The sequence below is a fragment of the Myotis myotis genome, unplaced genomic scaffold (assembly GCF_014108235.1).
Source record: "Myotis myotis isolate mMyoMyo1 unplaced genomic scaffold, mMyoMyo1.p scaffold_m19_p_34, whole genome shotgun sequence".
NCBI lineage: Eukaryota > Metazoa > Chordata > Mammalia > Chiroptera > Vespertilionidae > Myotis > Myotis myotis.
Window position 1 is genome coordinate 734,391 of NW_023416340.1, and position 16,519 is coordinate 750,909.

The following is a 16,519-nucleotide window of genomic DNA, read 5'->3' on the forward strand; positions in this document are numbered from 1 at the left end:
TTTCACCTTTTACTCACTCTTTCCAAAGGATACTCTTAAACTGACTTCTGGCACGCTATTGCTCTTGCGCCAGAGATATCATTTTTATTTGACTTGAAGAGGTGTGGCCCACATAACTAAGATAGATGGGAGGTCAATCACTTTCTTGCATGCTGACCCAGCAACCCACAATAAGGAAGTTCTTAGGTAGCCGGGCCAGCGTGGCTCAGTGGTAGAGCGTCGACCTATGAACCAGGAGGTCATGGTTCAATTCCCGGTCAAGGCACATGCCTAGTTGTGGGCTCAATCCCCAGTGTGGGGTGTGCAGGAGGAGATAGCCAATCAACGATTCTCTCTCATCATTGATGTTTCTATCTCTCTCTCCCTCTCCCTTCCTTTCTAAAATCAATAAAAATATATTTAAAATAAAAATATATTTTAAAAAAAGAAGTTCTTAGGTAAAAAGTGCTCATTACCAGCATGGAAGCAGCGACCTCAGGTGCTCACCCTATCCAGCCGTTTTCTGCTGAGCCTCCATAGCGTGTGCTCTTTACAGTTTAAAGCATAGTTTGTTTGGGAATTGTGTTTTAAAAGCAATATTTTCAACAGGTATTAAAAACAGAAGTCAGAAAAACAGCTATAATTCGCAGTGTGCTATTATGCCACTTTCCTAATTCCCAGGTGTGCAAACACCCCCACAAATCTGAATCCTGTCAGCATTTAGAGAAGCTGTTCTGGCAACACTGGCAGTGGAGGAGGAAGAGAAGACAAAACGTTCAAAATGTTTGGATCCCAGTATCATTAAACAGGAGCGTTAAGGAAATTCTGGAACGTAGGTCAGGCTGCTTTCTGGCTTCATGCTTTCAATGGGTCTGTTCACTACCAACCCTTGGAGAACAAATACCAAAGGCAGATAAAGGCATCCAAGCAGAAAAACAAACCGAGGGAAACCCAGATAGGAAAAGAATGCCTATGATATTTATTAGTATCAGCTCAGAGGGGGAGAGGAACAGAACAAAAATGATACAGCCTTGCCCCTTTCTGACCCTGTAAATATGGGACAGGTTTAGAAGTCACAGTGGTAAGATCCTTATTTTTCATTTACGTACTTGAATACCCTTTACTGATTTGTGCCAATAAAATAATTATCACTTTTTCTAACCTAAAATATTATGGGGAAGAGGAGCCAGTAAGACATGTATGAGTGAGCTGTTTGTTTAGCAGTAAGACTGAGGCACACAATTTTGGATTCAGGTATTTAAGTGAAGGAAGAACAAGCATATCGTCACTAGCTGGGCAACTTGTCAGAATACTGACAAGTTCAACACTTTCTGCTCATTTTGGTAATTATCATTTTGAACAAAGACAAGTCAAACTGTCTATTCAAGGTCCTTACTATTGAGAACACCAGCAGTAGCTATCAAAAACACTGCCTATGTTTTTTGTATTAAATATATTTTTATTGATTTCAGAGAGGGAGAGGGAGAGAGAGATAGAAACATCAATGATGAGAGAGAATCATTGATCAGCTGCCTCCTGCATGTCCCTTACTAAGGATCGAGCCAGCAACCAGGGCATGTGCCATGACCAGGAATCAAACCGTGACTTCCTGGTTCACAGGTCAAAGCTCAACCACTGAGCAACACCAGCCGGGCAACACTGCTTACTTTTATATGCTAAGTCAAACAAAGAGTAAACACACACACACAGAGTTTTACCAGAGGAAGTTGTCCTTGAAAATCATCATCAGTAAACTCTCACCAAGATACTGTGCAAGCTACTTCTATGACTCCTTTCTAAACCGGTGTCTTACCTTAGTGTTCCTTCTTAGACTGCGAAGAATATTTCTCCTCCTTGGGTCTTCATCTGTTTCATATGGAATGACAGCATTGTCCCCTTTATAACCTTGGGACGCCTGGTCCTCCTCTTTCTTCCGGATGGGTCCCAGCTCATCATCGCTCCCCACGCTGAAGCTGGTTCGGTAACTAGCAAACCTCCCGAGGCGGCTGCATCTTGTCCTGTATAGCACTGGCTTGCTCACAATGGAAACTTTGCGGCCTCGCTCTAGAGAGCTAGTGTCCATTTCACTATCAGAACCATTCCCACTGCCATTAGACTGGGCTTTGTTGATATTCCGAATGGTGATGATCTTGCCTTGGGTGCTGTCGTGGGGCACTGAGTATATGTTTTCTTCTTCATTCCTTGGCTTGACCACAGCATCCATGGGTTCGGCGTAATCAGAAGGATCGAACCCATCTGGAGGTAGCCAGGTGCTACAAGACATAGACTTCCTCTGTCCATCTCTATGGCCTTGTTCTAAGTAAGACAGATCCCCCTTTGTAATTTCAAAATGGACAGGAGGCTTTGGTTTGACTGGCGGAGGTACTTTGTTGTTCAAAGTTGTTTTACTCTCAAAGTTGCTCATGAATAAAGACAGCCCATCATTTCCCTCCAGTTCCATAGAGAACTTAGAATGATCTTTGGACAGGGAGGGCAGTGATGTGTCTTCTCGAAATAGGCTGTAAGAAGGGGGCTCGATATCCTCTTCTGAATCCTGCAGGTTTGAGTTGCAGAGCGGAGAGCCCGCCCGAGGAGAGTTAAACACCTCCTCCGTGGTGCTACAGGCCTCGGCAGCGTTATCGTACATATGAGTAGCCTCAATGATGTTCTTTTTCTCCACCACATCTTTAAAAAACGGGTGGAAGAGCTCAAGTTTATGCTGGGGCTGGCTACAGGGAATGCTTGTGAATCTGCCATCAATTTCTTGAGCAATCTCCTCCCCCTCAGTCAGCTGTTCCCGACTTAAGTCGTTGTCCAGGACATCTATAGCGCCATCAGTGAGTGCGACCAGCTGGATGGGGATAATGTCCTGCACTTCACAAAGAAAGGCACGTAGCATAGCCAGGGAGGCCTTACGTTTGGCTGAATAAAAAACAATGTACCCATGGACTAAACGGCTTTTCCTGATGCTAAACGAGGAATGGTATGAAAGAATAGACAGTTCAATGCGCTTCTTGTGTAGTCCGATTGGTAGTTCAAGTAAAACAGAGTTGTTGCTCCCACAATGGGAAGACTTACAGGTTTGGGACTGAAGGACAGGCAAGAGTATGTCGTCTGCACTAAAAGGATCTCCACACATCAAACACATGACAATTCGCAGGTCAACATCAGCCAGATCTTTGATGCTAGCAGTAGAACTGACCAGGTTTAAGTTACGCTTAGAGTCCAGGAGTCCTTTCAAAACTTGACTGATGTGCTTTTCGTTAATGTTGCGTCCGTAACTAATGCCAGCAGAAGCAGGGTCCACAAAGACACACTGAAGTTTGCTAGCAATCTGCTGACCTTGTTGTATTAAGCTATGCAGGGTCTCCCCACTGGTGTCTCCTCTCTTGTTAACCAAAATCAGTGTCAGTGGGAGATGGACTAAATGATTATCTCGCCTACCAAGTGTGGACTCTCTACTCTTCTCTATACTCTCCACCACATAGGACAGAGATTCCTTTGAATTGTAAAGGCAGAGACATCCGTGGGGCTGAAATGTTGGCGTTTGGAAAGAGTTCACAGGAAGCCTGACATTGCCTTCTATTGGCCTCAGGGAAAGCTCATACATTTTACCATCTATCACGTACTTGTCATCATTTGTACAAAGAGCTCGAATCTCATTGGCCAATTCTCGGGCAAGACCATCTTTGCCCAAGATAACCAAGTTGATTCTATCAATGTTGGGGTCAGAAAGTGAATTTTTCTGATTCCGGTCAGATGGCCGGATAAACCAAGAACTAATCAAGTGCTCAATCTTAGCATCCACACAAGCCGGGCAGCTAGGGCACGTTTCTTTTGTTGGGTGGTACACAAAATGAATGTGCTTCAGAATAAGGGCATCACGCTCCGCTTGGAGCTTCTGTAATGCTTTAAATCGCTGTTCCTCCCCCAGAACATCCTGAATGACCCCCATCTTCTCCTTGCTGGGCTTGGCATCCAGCTCTAGCTCATAGAACAATTCTGAATATTCTACAAGCAGCTCCTGAAACTCTTCCTTTGCTCTGTCTATAATCTGCTTTTGGTGTTTCCCATAGATGTCCATGTATACAGATTCTTCCAGCCACTGGTAGAAATCTTCATTCATGATGAAACTACGGGCCTCTTCCCAAGGTTTCCCAGGAGTTATGAAAGGCGAGGTCTCCAGGTTTTCTTTAAATGCCCTTCTCATCTCAGCTCTTTTCCTCTCGTTCCGTAGTTTCTCTAAGTGGGCCTCATACAGCTGCTCTGCGGGGCCCGTATCCATTAAATCAAAGGGAATCCGCTCATTCTCCATGTTGTCAATGTGGCTGGTGGCATCCCATGGGGTCTCCTCAAGCACAACAAACCACTTCAAGAATTCTGACTTGGTCTCCAAGAGCTTTTTGGCTTTTATGCAGCTTAGGTGGTCTATTTCATCTAGATTGGGTATAAGGGCTTCAAAAGCTAATGGCAGGGCTGCCAGGTACAGCTTCCTTCTGCGCTCAATATGCTCGTGCTTGAGGCGGTGGATGTGCTGGAGAAACAGCTTCCTGGCTTTCTGAGTCCCTTCCAGGTAGACATAGTCCTGGTACTCAGGAGAGGCCTGCATCTTTCGGCTGACACTCAGCCAGTTCTCATTGTGGTTTTTCACAATGCGACTCACCAGCCACTCATATTTGTCTTTTGCCGTAGCTATCTGCTGACTCTGCTGCTTGAGAGCTTCAAAGTAAGGAATGATTTTCGTCTTTCCCCGATTTTTATCAATGAGCTGCACTAAGGTGCTGAAAGCCAAGTCCACGTTCACGTTGGATCTTGCAGAGGTCTCCACAACCTGGAGGTTCTTTTTGCTTAAGGCAAAAGTATGTGCATCTCTAATGTACCGCTCAACGCCTTCATCACACTTAGTCAGGACCACCACTATGGGTTTTTTTGTTTTTGCAAGCTGATTGTAGAGATTGGAGACAAACTTGAGCTGGTCATCAAAGTTCCTATTCATGCCCCTGCTAACGTCAATACCAAGAAGAAAACCATCAATTAGCAGCTTTCCATCTGACATTTGTTTCTGCTCAAAGTCCTGCTCCAGCCCCAGCTGGTCAGTGCAAAAGTACATGAGTTTCTCAGCAGATGCGAGCTTGGTCGCAGCAGCTCTCTTGATATAGGGCTGTAGGGCCGTGCTTCGATGAGGTTGAAAAGTCTGATCATCAATGAATTCAGTCTGCTCCACAATGTGCATCTTACATTCCACGCAATCCTCCAGGGATCGGCTAACTTCTCCCCAGTAGAGAAAGTGGTCATTATTGACCACTCGCCCACCAAAGTCACTGGTGCTGAGGACAGAGGTATGGTCCAAGTGAAATTCATCAGCACTTGGGCGCACGAAGCGGTTGCACAGACAAGACTTCCCAATGCCGCACTGGCCCTTCTCCTTCTCGGTCCCAGACAATCCCACCACACTGATGTTGTAGGTGGGAATGCGGACATCTTGCTTTCTTGCCATCATCATCGTCGACACATCCTGCCACAATCAGCCACTTCCGAGATCAGATTAGTGTTTTCCAGTGGACCCGATGGCTTCCCAACATTATCAGCAGGGGCTGGCTGTCCATGCAGCAGTGTCAGGTCCTGTAGTGCTTGTGTACCAGTACAAGGTCAGTTTTTGCCACTTCTCATCGCCAAATAGCCAACATTTCTTCCTAGATGGGAAAAAAAAAGAAAACCCATCAGTATCATCATTTTGGAATTCAATTATGATCACTGAACTACAGCAGAAATCGATAATCTTATTCAACAAATACAGTAAACAATGAATGTTCCAGACCTAATACTGGTTGAAGATGTAAGAGTGAATAAGAATGCCATAAATGTACCCTCAGAGAGGTACAATGTCCTCTAACAGAGGAAGACATACAGTAAGCAGTGTGCTAAGTGCTAAAACAAGGGTTTGAGGGCTGCTTGGAAAAACTGCTGATTCCAAGGATAGGCAGGATTAGTACAAGATGAGCCTGGAACATCTTGTTGTGCAAGAAAGGAAGTGCTAGAAAAAAATGATAGAATGCCTCATAAGGATACAGGAGCCAGTCAAAGGGGCTGCCACAGGTCAAATCTGAGACAGTCTGAGCACCAAACTAAGTACAGTAAGGAATTATAAGCCACTGCAAAATAAAGAAACCTTCAGGTCGTACTACTGGATCAGACAAGAATCACCACTTGACGCTAATCTAGGGGGAGATTTTGATGAGGAGCAGCGTATTTGTACGTAATTGAGGTGTTCTCTGAAAGGCTACTTACTAGTTGCAAAGGAAAAAATAAAAACAACAACACTAATTATACAGTGGAGAAACTGGGCAACACTTTGGGTAATGAAAATTATCATCACCAAAGAGGGCTAGAAGAACATCATGAGCCTCAAATGTGTTCCCCCGGGAGGATACATCACTACGCAGTATGATGGCTTAGAATCCATTACCTCATCCTAATCACAAGGAAACATCAGAAAAACAAAAAATGAGCTAGATTCTGTTTAAAAATGGGGGAGGGGGGACACCCTATACTTTAAAAAAAATAGCAACATCATAATTGACAAAGAATGGTTATGTAAACATTACAGATTAAGGGAGACTAAAAAGGGACATCTTAACTAAATGCAATTACCTGACCCTAGACTGAATTGTGCACCAGAGAGGTGTAAAGGGGGATGCTATACAGGACATTATTAGATGAATTAACAACACTGGACTATAACGGAATATTAAATAAAAGAATTTTACTTATGTAAATTTATGAAGCTGATTTAACATTCATGTGAGAGAACAGCCATGCTCTTAGGAAATACACTCTGAAATATTTTTGGGGGAAAGGTCATAATGTATGTTACTGGTCCAGAAAAAAACCCTCACTAAGTTTATATAGAGAGTAAGAATGCAAATGAGGAGGTAAAACATCAATAATAGATGAATGTGGGCAAAGTATATAGGATATTCCTTTGTGCTATTTTAATTTTGCAACTTTCTACAAGTCTGTAATTATTTCCAAATAAAAAGTTATTTATTTATTTTTTAACATAGTTTTTTATTGGTTTCAGGGAGGAAGCGAGAGAGAGAGATAGAAATTTCAACGATGAGAGAGAATCATTGATTGGCTGCCTCCTGCACGCCCCTCACTGGAGAATGAGCCCGCAACCCGGACATGTGCTCTTGGCCAGAATCAAACCCGGGACCCTTTAGTCCACAGGCTGACGCTCTATCCACTGAACCAAACCAGCTAGAGCATAAAAAGTTTTTTAATGTGTGAATATGGGGTGGTTTCCCTGACAAGAACATAAGCTGGCCCGGCCAGTATGGCTCAGTGGTTGAGCACTGACCTAAAACCAGGAGGTCATGGTTCAATTCCAGTCAGGGCACATGCCCAGGTTGCGGGCTCCATCCCCAGTGGGAGGTGTGCAGCCAACCAATGATTTTCTCTCATCATTGATGTTTTGCTCTCTCCCTCTCCCTTTCTCTCTGAAATCAATAAAAATATATTAAGAAGAAAAAAGAACATAAGCTCTGTGAGGACAAGTCCCAACTGTCTTGTTCAATTCTTTTTTTTTTTTTTGATCCTCACCCGAGGATAGTTGTCCATTGATTTTCAGACAGAATGGAAGAGAGGGAAAGTCAGAGAGAAATATCGATGTGAGAGAAACACATCAGTTGGTTGCCTCCTGCATGCACCCTGACCAGGGAGGGGGCCCAGGCCAGGGAGAAGCCTGCAAACAAGGTACATGCCCTTGACTGGCATCGAACCCAGGACCCTTTGGTCCATAGGCCGACGCTCCATCCACTGAGCCAAACCGGCTAGGGCCTATCTTGTTCACTTCTGCGTCCTCAGTTATGACACAGTGCTTGACACAAATAATACTGAAAAGGTGGATAAATGAATGGCTATGAGAGCATATTAAATAAAGAGTCTTCAAATCCAGTCTTTTAGATTTAGGAAAACCTTTGTGAAAGAAGTTGCATCTCAGGTGAGACCTGAAGTAGACGGGATGAAATGAGCAAAGGCTCTTCTCTCTCCAGAAAAAAAAGCATGGGCGATGAGGGAACCAGCTGAAACCAAGTGTGCGTGGGGAAGCGACGGGAGAAATGCACTCGCAGGTGAGCAGGAGCCAGATCAAGCCACTTTCGGAGAGCTTAGATTCTTTTTTTTTAATTTTTTTTTTAAATTTTTTTTTATTGCTTAAAGTATTACAAAGGGTATTACATATGTGTCCTTCCCGCCCCCCCCCCCGCCCCCCCGCCCTTAGATTCTTTTCCTGAAGGTTGTGGAAGCACAGACTGTGGCTGAAAAGTGACACCTTGCAGGACTTAAAGTTTGAATAGATGGAGTAATACAATGTTATGATGTCTTACAAATTCTTTAGAAACTTTCCAGCTAAGTAAGTCAGATGTGTAGTCTCTGGCTGCCTCTACAGAAATGGTCTTCTGACTACTACTGTTTATGTTGCACTGCCATCTACTTAGACGCACAAATAAGACTTTGCAAAACTGCAACCAAATGGACAGTCTCCTGAGAGCACCCAAAGAGGAGAATTTAAAATAAACAGAGCAATTTTCTCTTGAATCTCATTTATGTCTGGTAGGTACCCAATATTTCCACAACCTTACTATGTTTTTGTGGCCTATCTCATAAGAAATGTTGCCGGAAGTCAGACACCAAACGTTATTCTGACTGAGACTAGGGGGCAATGAATGGGAGAGCACAGTTGTCCCCTATGATAACTTCTCAGACCTTTCCAAAACACCCGTATCTTCCTCTGATACCCAGAAAGTCAAACCCCCTATGGAAACAAAACGTGGCTGGATGAGGTATGTAAAACTCGTGACTATTTTCAAAAGAGAAATCTCAGCCACTGCAAGCAATGGCCTCCAGATAACCTCAGCGGCATGCTCCGAAAGAAGCTAAGTTCCAGATTCCAGCAGGCACCCATGGGAGAGACAAGACAAAATAAATCTTCCTGAGCCCCACCCCCACCCTCACTCCCTGGGGAATTGCTTACCTAAGTAAAATTATGAGATGTTTATGAATTCCTAAATAAAGTATGCTTACACACATCCTCTGAAATACCTGAAAGGGAAAGCTGGGAAATCTAAGTGCTTTTGCACATTATTCTGTAGCGCACATACACAATTTTGTTTCAACCCATGAGGAGGCCTGGGTTATTAAAACGGAGACTCAGGTGGGAATGTTGATGAAGGTTTCAAGGGTGCTGCTCCCAATACAGGGCCCTTCTCTATCAATTCCTAATCCCAGGGACTAGCAGGAGTCAAGGCGACCCATTTGACCAATCTTAAAACACAACTTGGTGACACAGGTCCTACTTCAAGTGACTGCTGCATGCACCTGGCAAATCAGTCCACGTATTCTCTGTAAAGTGGGCCAAATAATCTCCCTCCACAGAAATCTCAGGAAAACACACCCTGATCTGCTCTTAAACCTCAAGAAATAAAGATATTGTCTCAAGTTTGAACTATCATCCATTCAATACCTGCTTAGTTACAATTTTTTAATGGCATGTTACTTTATTTAGTCCATTCAAGTTAGTCTCAGTTATCTGAAGGAAGCTAAAGAAAATAACATTCTCAACTCAAGAATGTAGCAACTGATATTTTAAACCCATAATGCTAACTTTTAAAAAGCCACACCAAAGAGAGAGAGAGAGAGAGAGAGAGAGAGAGAGAGAGGGAGAGAGAGAGAGGGAGAGAGAAGGAAAAGCTGGCATGGGAGTGGTTAATTTTTGGACACCTGGTAACTTTCCACTTGTTAGAAACCTAATAAGTTTCCTGGTATAAGTATGCTCTTCTTACATGTCTGTCTTTGATGTCTGGATAATGCAGTTTTACTAGTTCCTCAATTGGACTGAATTACACAGTAAACAAAGACTGTTATAAATCTAAAAACGTCTTAAACACTTGGTTTAAAGGAAATAACCTTAAGTGCTTGGTCACAAACACATTCAACTTTTCTAAGAGGTGGGTAAAAAAAAATTAGCTGAGTCACTAAATTTAATGATCTGAAGGCCACAGAGAAAGAGAAAGTAGAAGACAACGCATGTCTTTAATTTTAATCTGATGGGAACTGGTGTTCTTAGTGGGCAACTAAGTTTCTCCAACAGCAAAATCTGAACGTCCATTCTAATCATCTGCCAATACTAACCCTTTTAAAACCGAAGAGCTACTGCAGAGGGGGCAAAAATATTCTTTAAAACAGTAACTCCTTTTATTTTTCAGATTTACAGAGCTACTTGTATTAGAAAAATAAAAAACATAGAACTTAACATTTAATTTTATGCCATAAGTCAACTACTTCAGAAAGAAAAATAATTCTGCCAAAACCGGTTTGGCTCAGTGGATAGAGCGTCGGCTTGCGGACTGAAGGGTCCCAGGTTCGATTCCGGTCAAGGGCATGTACCTGGGTTGCGGGCACGTCCCCAGTGGGAGATGTGCAGGAGGCAGCTGAGGCAGCTGATCGATGTTTCTCTCTCATCGATGTTTCTAGCTTTCTATCTCTCTCCCTTCCTCTCTGTGAAAAATCAATGAAACATATTTAAAAAAAAAAAAAAAAGAAAGAAAGAAAAATAATTCTATTTTCAATTCTTTGTCACAAATATATGTCATGAAAACATAATACAAACATATGAGAACTTCTTAGAACCTGTCACCAGATTCCCAGAGTTGTTTATTTGATGTGTTTAACCAAGACACCAATTCCCCAAAGGGCGCCTCAACTGGAAGGCAGAAGGAGGGTGTTTTTTTACACCTCTCCAAAACACCCAGGGCATAAGTGGTAACATTCCCAAGATAGTACACATTTCACAGGACACAGAAATGCCTGTGATCCAGCATTACTATGGCTGCTCAAGTGCATATATACTGTCAACAACTCTATCAGTGTTTCACCCTCTACTCTGCAACCCCATGTCCACCACCCAGCCCAAGAGGAAATGTTTCTGGGCTCCGTGATCTGGAATGCTCCATGATACACACACAGGTCCTTAACCAAACTACCATCTCTCCCTATGAGTACAGTCAACAAATTCTGAAAATGCATTTATTTCCAAACAACATATATAGAATACCACCAAACTAATAATACTATAATATTATATAATAATAATCATAAGTATTTGTAAACAAAATATAAATATTATAAATAAAATATTATTATAGCTATATAATAATTATATTATGTAATAATATAATATGAAATAATTTCATAAGGAGCTGTTAGCAAAGGAAAGAAAATACTTGTTACCATAATTTTTTAAAAAAATTAATCCTCACACGAGGATACATTTCCCATTAATTTTTTGAGAGGGGGGCCATCGATGCGAGAGAAAACACATCAATTGGCCGTTCCAATGTGGGGGCTCGGAAACAAACCTGAAACCCAAGTACGCCCCCTCAATAGGGATTGGAACCCAAGACCCTTCAGTGCATGGGCTGGTGCTCTAACCACTGAGCACATCGGCCAGGGTAATGCCTTAAATTTCTGAATGGGTTTTCAAAGCTATGAATTACCCTCAGCAGTTGGTTAAAATGTTTGCAATAAGTTGATACATGATAAGATTCAGAGCTACAGGAGAAAAGAAAGGGCTCTAACTAGGAAACATTTTCCCTGTAAGAGACTCCTAAAGGAGAATTTTGTAGACGAATTTATTTTCCAAATGAGCCAGGAAGGATTGAATATAGAAGCTCGAGTAAGAGAACACTACTCTGTGGTCTACTGAACCACTCAATTTAAACAAAATATTCTCTAAAGTCCCAACATTTTCATTTTCATATCAATAAGCATTAAAGTAAATTTTCTTAAGGTTTTTGGAAGTGGAGTTCAAGGTCCTTATTCACCCAATTCATTCATCTGTGAAATCAAGATGAATTTATAAAACCTTTAAGTGAGTGATGTGCACAAATGACATTTTAGGGTACTTAGCTGTAAACAGAAATTATCATCTTCGTGAACCTAACCGATGTAGTCTTCATTTCCTCTGTGTGACTTCTGTGAAGCAATGCCCTTATTCTGCTCATCTCTTCACCACATGAGAAGTGTCTTATGAAAGGACATGAAACTCAACAAACTCTACTACTGAATAGAAGAGAACTGATGACCCCAATTACAGAGCAGCTAAACCTTCTCCTTCCTTCATGATATTTCAAAGGAGTTAAGTGTTTTTGGATTATTCTAGTCTCTAATCTTTAGAATTGAGAACTGAGCTGTCCATCAACCAAATAAAAAACAGATTTATAGAGCTAAGATGATGTGTTGAAACAAAGAATGAATGGGACACTGTACTCGCTGATGAGAATCTTATAGTGTACTTGAGATGTAATACTTTTACTTAACAATAACTAAACCACAAGACAATAGATGGCATAGACCAGCCGTGGGCAAACAAACTATGGCCCACGGGCCAGATCCAGCCCGTTTGAAATGAATAAAACTAAAAAAAAAAAAGACCGTACCCTTTTATGTAATGATGTTTACTTTGAATTTATATTAGTTCACACAAACACTCCATCCATGCTTTTGTTCCGGCCCTCCGGTCCAGTTTAAGAACCCATTGTGGCCCTCGAGTCAAAAAGTTTGCCCACCCCTGGCATAGACCATTTCCTGGGGCCCAGAGAAAGGAAGAGATTCAGATCTGGGTGGTTGGGGAAGGTATCAGACAGAGCTGAAGTCAAATTAGAATTGGTATGTAAGATTGGCAGGGCTTGGAGAGATGGCCCAAGTCTAAAAATGTGAAAGGGCATGGATAATGGTGACCAAAATGGAAAAGCAACAAATACGGTTTGGGACACACTGATTGAACTAGTTTTCCTGCATGGGAGGTAGAAGATGAGAAGGGCAGCCAGGGCTCAGACTATGAACAGACCGTACTTTTACCTGTGAGAATTGAATATGAAAATAATATTTTATCCCACCAGTGTTATTTACTGTATTAACACTGCTATCTCAACTCTTCACCCAACAAATAACATAGTCAGAGGTGACATGCGAACTCATTTTTTTGGTTGATTTTTCTTTGTTAAATGGCATTTAAATATATAAAATAAATATCAAAAATATAAGTCTTTGTTTTACTATGGTTGCAAATATCAAAAAATTTCTATATGTGACACGGCACCAGAGTTAAGTTAGGGTTTTTTAAAATGCTGACACGCCGAGCTCAAAAGGTTCGCCATCACTGGTCTAAGAAGTGGATCATTTTACATAAAAGAAAGCTCTAGCCCTAGCCGGTTTGGTTCAGTAGATAAAGCATAGGTCTGTGGACTAAAGGGTCCCAGGTTCAATCCAGTCAAGGGCATATGCCTGGGTTGCGGGCTTGATTCCCAGTAGGGGGAGTGCAGGAGACAGCGGATCAATGATTCTCTCTCATCATTGATGTTTCTCTCTCTCTCCCTCTCCCTTCCTCTCTGAAATCAATAAAAATATATTTAAAAATAAAGAAAGCTCCATTTGAATATGGCAGTTACATTTTTACCTTCCAGTCCAATGCAAATTAAAGTAACAACACGGGGAATGGGGCAGAAAACTATGGATTTACAAAGGAAGCAGGGCACACCTACTGCTGTTTAGTGTAGGAGGGAAGCTTTCCTCAGAGCCTCAGAATCTCTCTATCCCTAGGGCGCGGGTTACAGGAAATCTCTGAAATGGGTCACCTGGATCTTTGGAAAGACTGATTTAAGTGTTTAACCATCGGGTATTGAAACATGGAATCTCACACAACAGATGGGCTATTCTTGGACACTGGGTATATGTGTGCATTCAGCTCTCACTATACCTTCTGCCAACTCAATGGACAGCACTCTCCAAAGAGCCCAATGAGGCAAACACAAGGGCTCAAAAACAATTTTCAAGGACTGATAACTCAGATGTTTAGTTTGAAAATAATCTGACACAGTTTTTTTTAATGTTTTTTGTTAATCCTCACCTGAAGATACTTTTTCCATTGATTTTTAGAGAGAGTGGGAGAGAGGGAGAGAGGAGAGAAGGAGAGAGAAACGACTCACTGCCTCCCACACATGCCCTGACTGGGCTGGGAATGCACCTGCAATGCAAGTATGTGCCCTTGACTGGAAATTGAACCTGTGATCCTTTGGTGGGCGGACTGACACTCTACTGACAAACACCAGCCAGGGATGGCTTACAGTTAGTTTTTGGTGTTTTTTTAAATATATTTTATTGATTATTTTGCAGAGAGGAGGAAGGGAGAGGGATAGAGAGTTAGAAACATCGATTGGCTGCCTCCTGCACACCTCCTACTGGGGATGTGCCCGCAACCAAGGTACATGCCCTTGACCGGAATAGAACCTGGGACCCTTCAGTCCGCAGGCCGATGCTCTATCTATCCACTGAGCCAAACCAGTTAGGGCTACAGTAAGTTTTTTTAAAAAGCAACTAGAAAAGAGTCTCTGACTCTTTACATGCCATTTGTCATTTTTGCAAATGTCATTTCCTGCTCCTTGGGATTCATTTGCCCCCGTCCCCAAGCCCTGGAAAAGTCACCTCTCAATTCCAGCACAGAAAAACAGAACTCTGCAGCCATCTTACCACCTAACCAGCCCCATGGAACAAAGCAAGCAGCCCACTCTTCACCCTGACACAGTTCTCATGCTCTGAGGTGTGCAGAACTCTACAAGCCGGTCCCAAAGAAACACAATTTCTAAGCCAAGTTATTCACAGCATGAAATCAAATTCCCCTGATGAATGAAGGGGGCTGCTTTCAGCAAGGCACTTCCTTGAACTTTATCCTCACCAGCTTTCTACCAGGTAGCTCTGGAGTTCTAATCAAGCTATCTGATCAAAGCAACTAGAAACAAAGACAAAACCAAACGCTGAGAAATCTTTCTCACTGATGCAGCACAATTTCTCTGGGTTACTTATATTAAGAAAAACAACAAGGAAACAGGATTTCTGATAAGCTGTAAAAATATTCCACAGCAAAGAAAATGCAAAACCAAAGCCAATTTGAAACTGAAGGCACTCCAATAAACCTCAGTCTCACAGGCTGTGTACCATTAATACTGTGAGCTAAGATTCTTACCAAACCAATATACAAAACCACAGCCGGGCCCTAGCCAGTTTGCCTCAGTGGATAGAGCGTCTGCCGGTGGACTGAAGGGTCCCAGGTTCGATTCCAGTCAAGGGCACATACCTCAGTTGCAGGCTCGACCCCTGGGGTCCTGCGCAGGAGGCAACCAACTGATGTGTCTCTCTCATATCGATGTTTCTCTCTCTCTCTCACTCCCCCCACTCCACTCTCTCTAAAAACCAATGGTAAAAATGTAAGGATTAAAAAACACACACACACACACACACACAAAAAAAAAAAATACAGCCAGGTCTTACCTTTGAATTTCCTGGTATTCAGATCAATTTTATATTGATTTTTGAAATGGTAAAGAAAACATAAAATTATTTCAGCTGTTATTTCTGAGCACTTATGATCTACTCAGTTTTTTTTAACTTCTCAGTAGAAAAAGTTTTTCAAAGAATGTTCACCATAAAAATTTCTCTGAATATGCAAGAGTGGTGGCACTGTCCAGCCAAATGTGCTTTGCAGAGGACAGCGCTGAAGAAACAGGCATTTCTGTCAATTGGGAAAAATAGGTCAGGTTATTTTCAAGTCCAACATAAGCCTTACTATTCTAATCCCCAATGGCATTCTAAGATGGCATGAGGATTTCAGCCCATTATTTCTAATTATTCCTCATTACTCATTTGCATTATTCTATAAATTGCCAGTTCTAAAACAGGCAACTATCCTATATAATAAAAGCCAACTATACTAAGTGTCCAGTCGTCCAGTTGGCCATTCAAAGCGTAATATGCTAATGATGTGCTAAGGCCGCTCAACTGCTCGCTATAACATGCACTGACCACCAGGGGGCAGACAGTTGACTGGTCGACCAGTCGCTATGATGTGCAATGACCACAAGGGGGCAGGGGCTCCAATCGGTAAGTTAGCTTGCTGTTGGGGTCTGGCCGATTGGGACTAAGCAAGACGAGCTAGGCACGCCCTGGAGCCCTCCTGCGGTCCCTCCCCTGCTGGCCAACCTCCCATGCCCCCCCCCCCCCCAGCCCTGATTGTGCAACAGTGGGGTCCCTCAGCCTGGTCTGTGCCCTCTTGCAATCTGGGACCCCCTCGGGGGATGTCAGAGAGCCGGTTTCAGCCCAACGGCGGAATGACCAGTCGTTATGACATGCACTGACCACCAGGGGCAGATGCTCAACTCAGGAGCTGCCCCTGGTGGTCAGTGTGCTCCCACAAGGGGAGTGCCGCTCAGCCAGAAGCTGGACTCACAGCTGGCGAGTGTAGCGGCGGGAGCCTTTCCTGTCTCCGCAGCAGCACTAAGGATATCCAACTGACAGCTTAGGTGTGCTCCCTGTGGAGAGCGGACCTAAGCAGTCAGTTGGACATCCCCCGAGGGCTCCCGGACTGCAAGAGGGCATAGGCCGGGCTGAGGGACCCGCCCCCGCCCCCAAGTGCATGAATTTCATGCAT

General features: G+C 43.0%; 1 protein-coding gene across 1 annotated transcript in view; it reads right to left on the reverse strand.

The window, feature by feature from the left end:
- Positions 1–16,519, reverse strand: part of ARHGAP35 (Rho GTPase activating protein 35) — a 136,912-nt gene that overhangs the window by 80,153 nt on the left and 40,240 nt on the right. The window contains exon 2 of the mRNA XM_036303001.1: positions 1,793–5,672. Coding sequence (XP_036158894.1) covers positions 1,793–5,482 — 3,690 coding nt within the window. The 5' untranslated portion in view covers positions 5,483–5,672. The remainder of the gene's footprint in view (positions 1–1,792; positions 5,673–16,519) is intronic.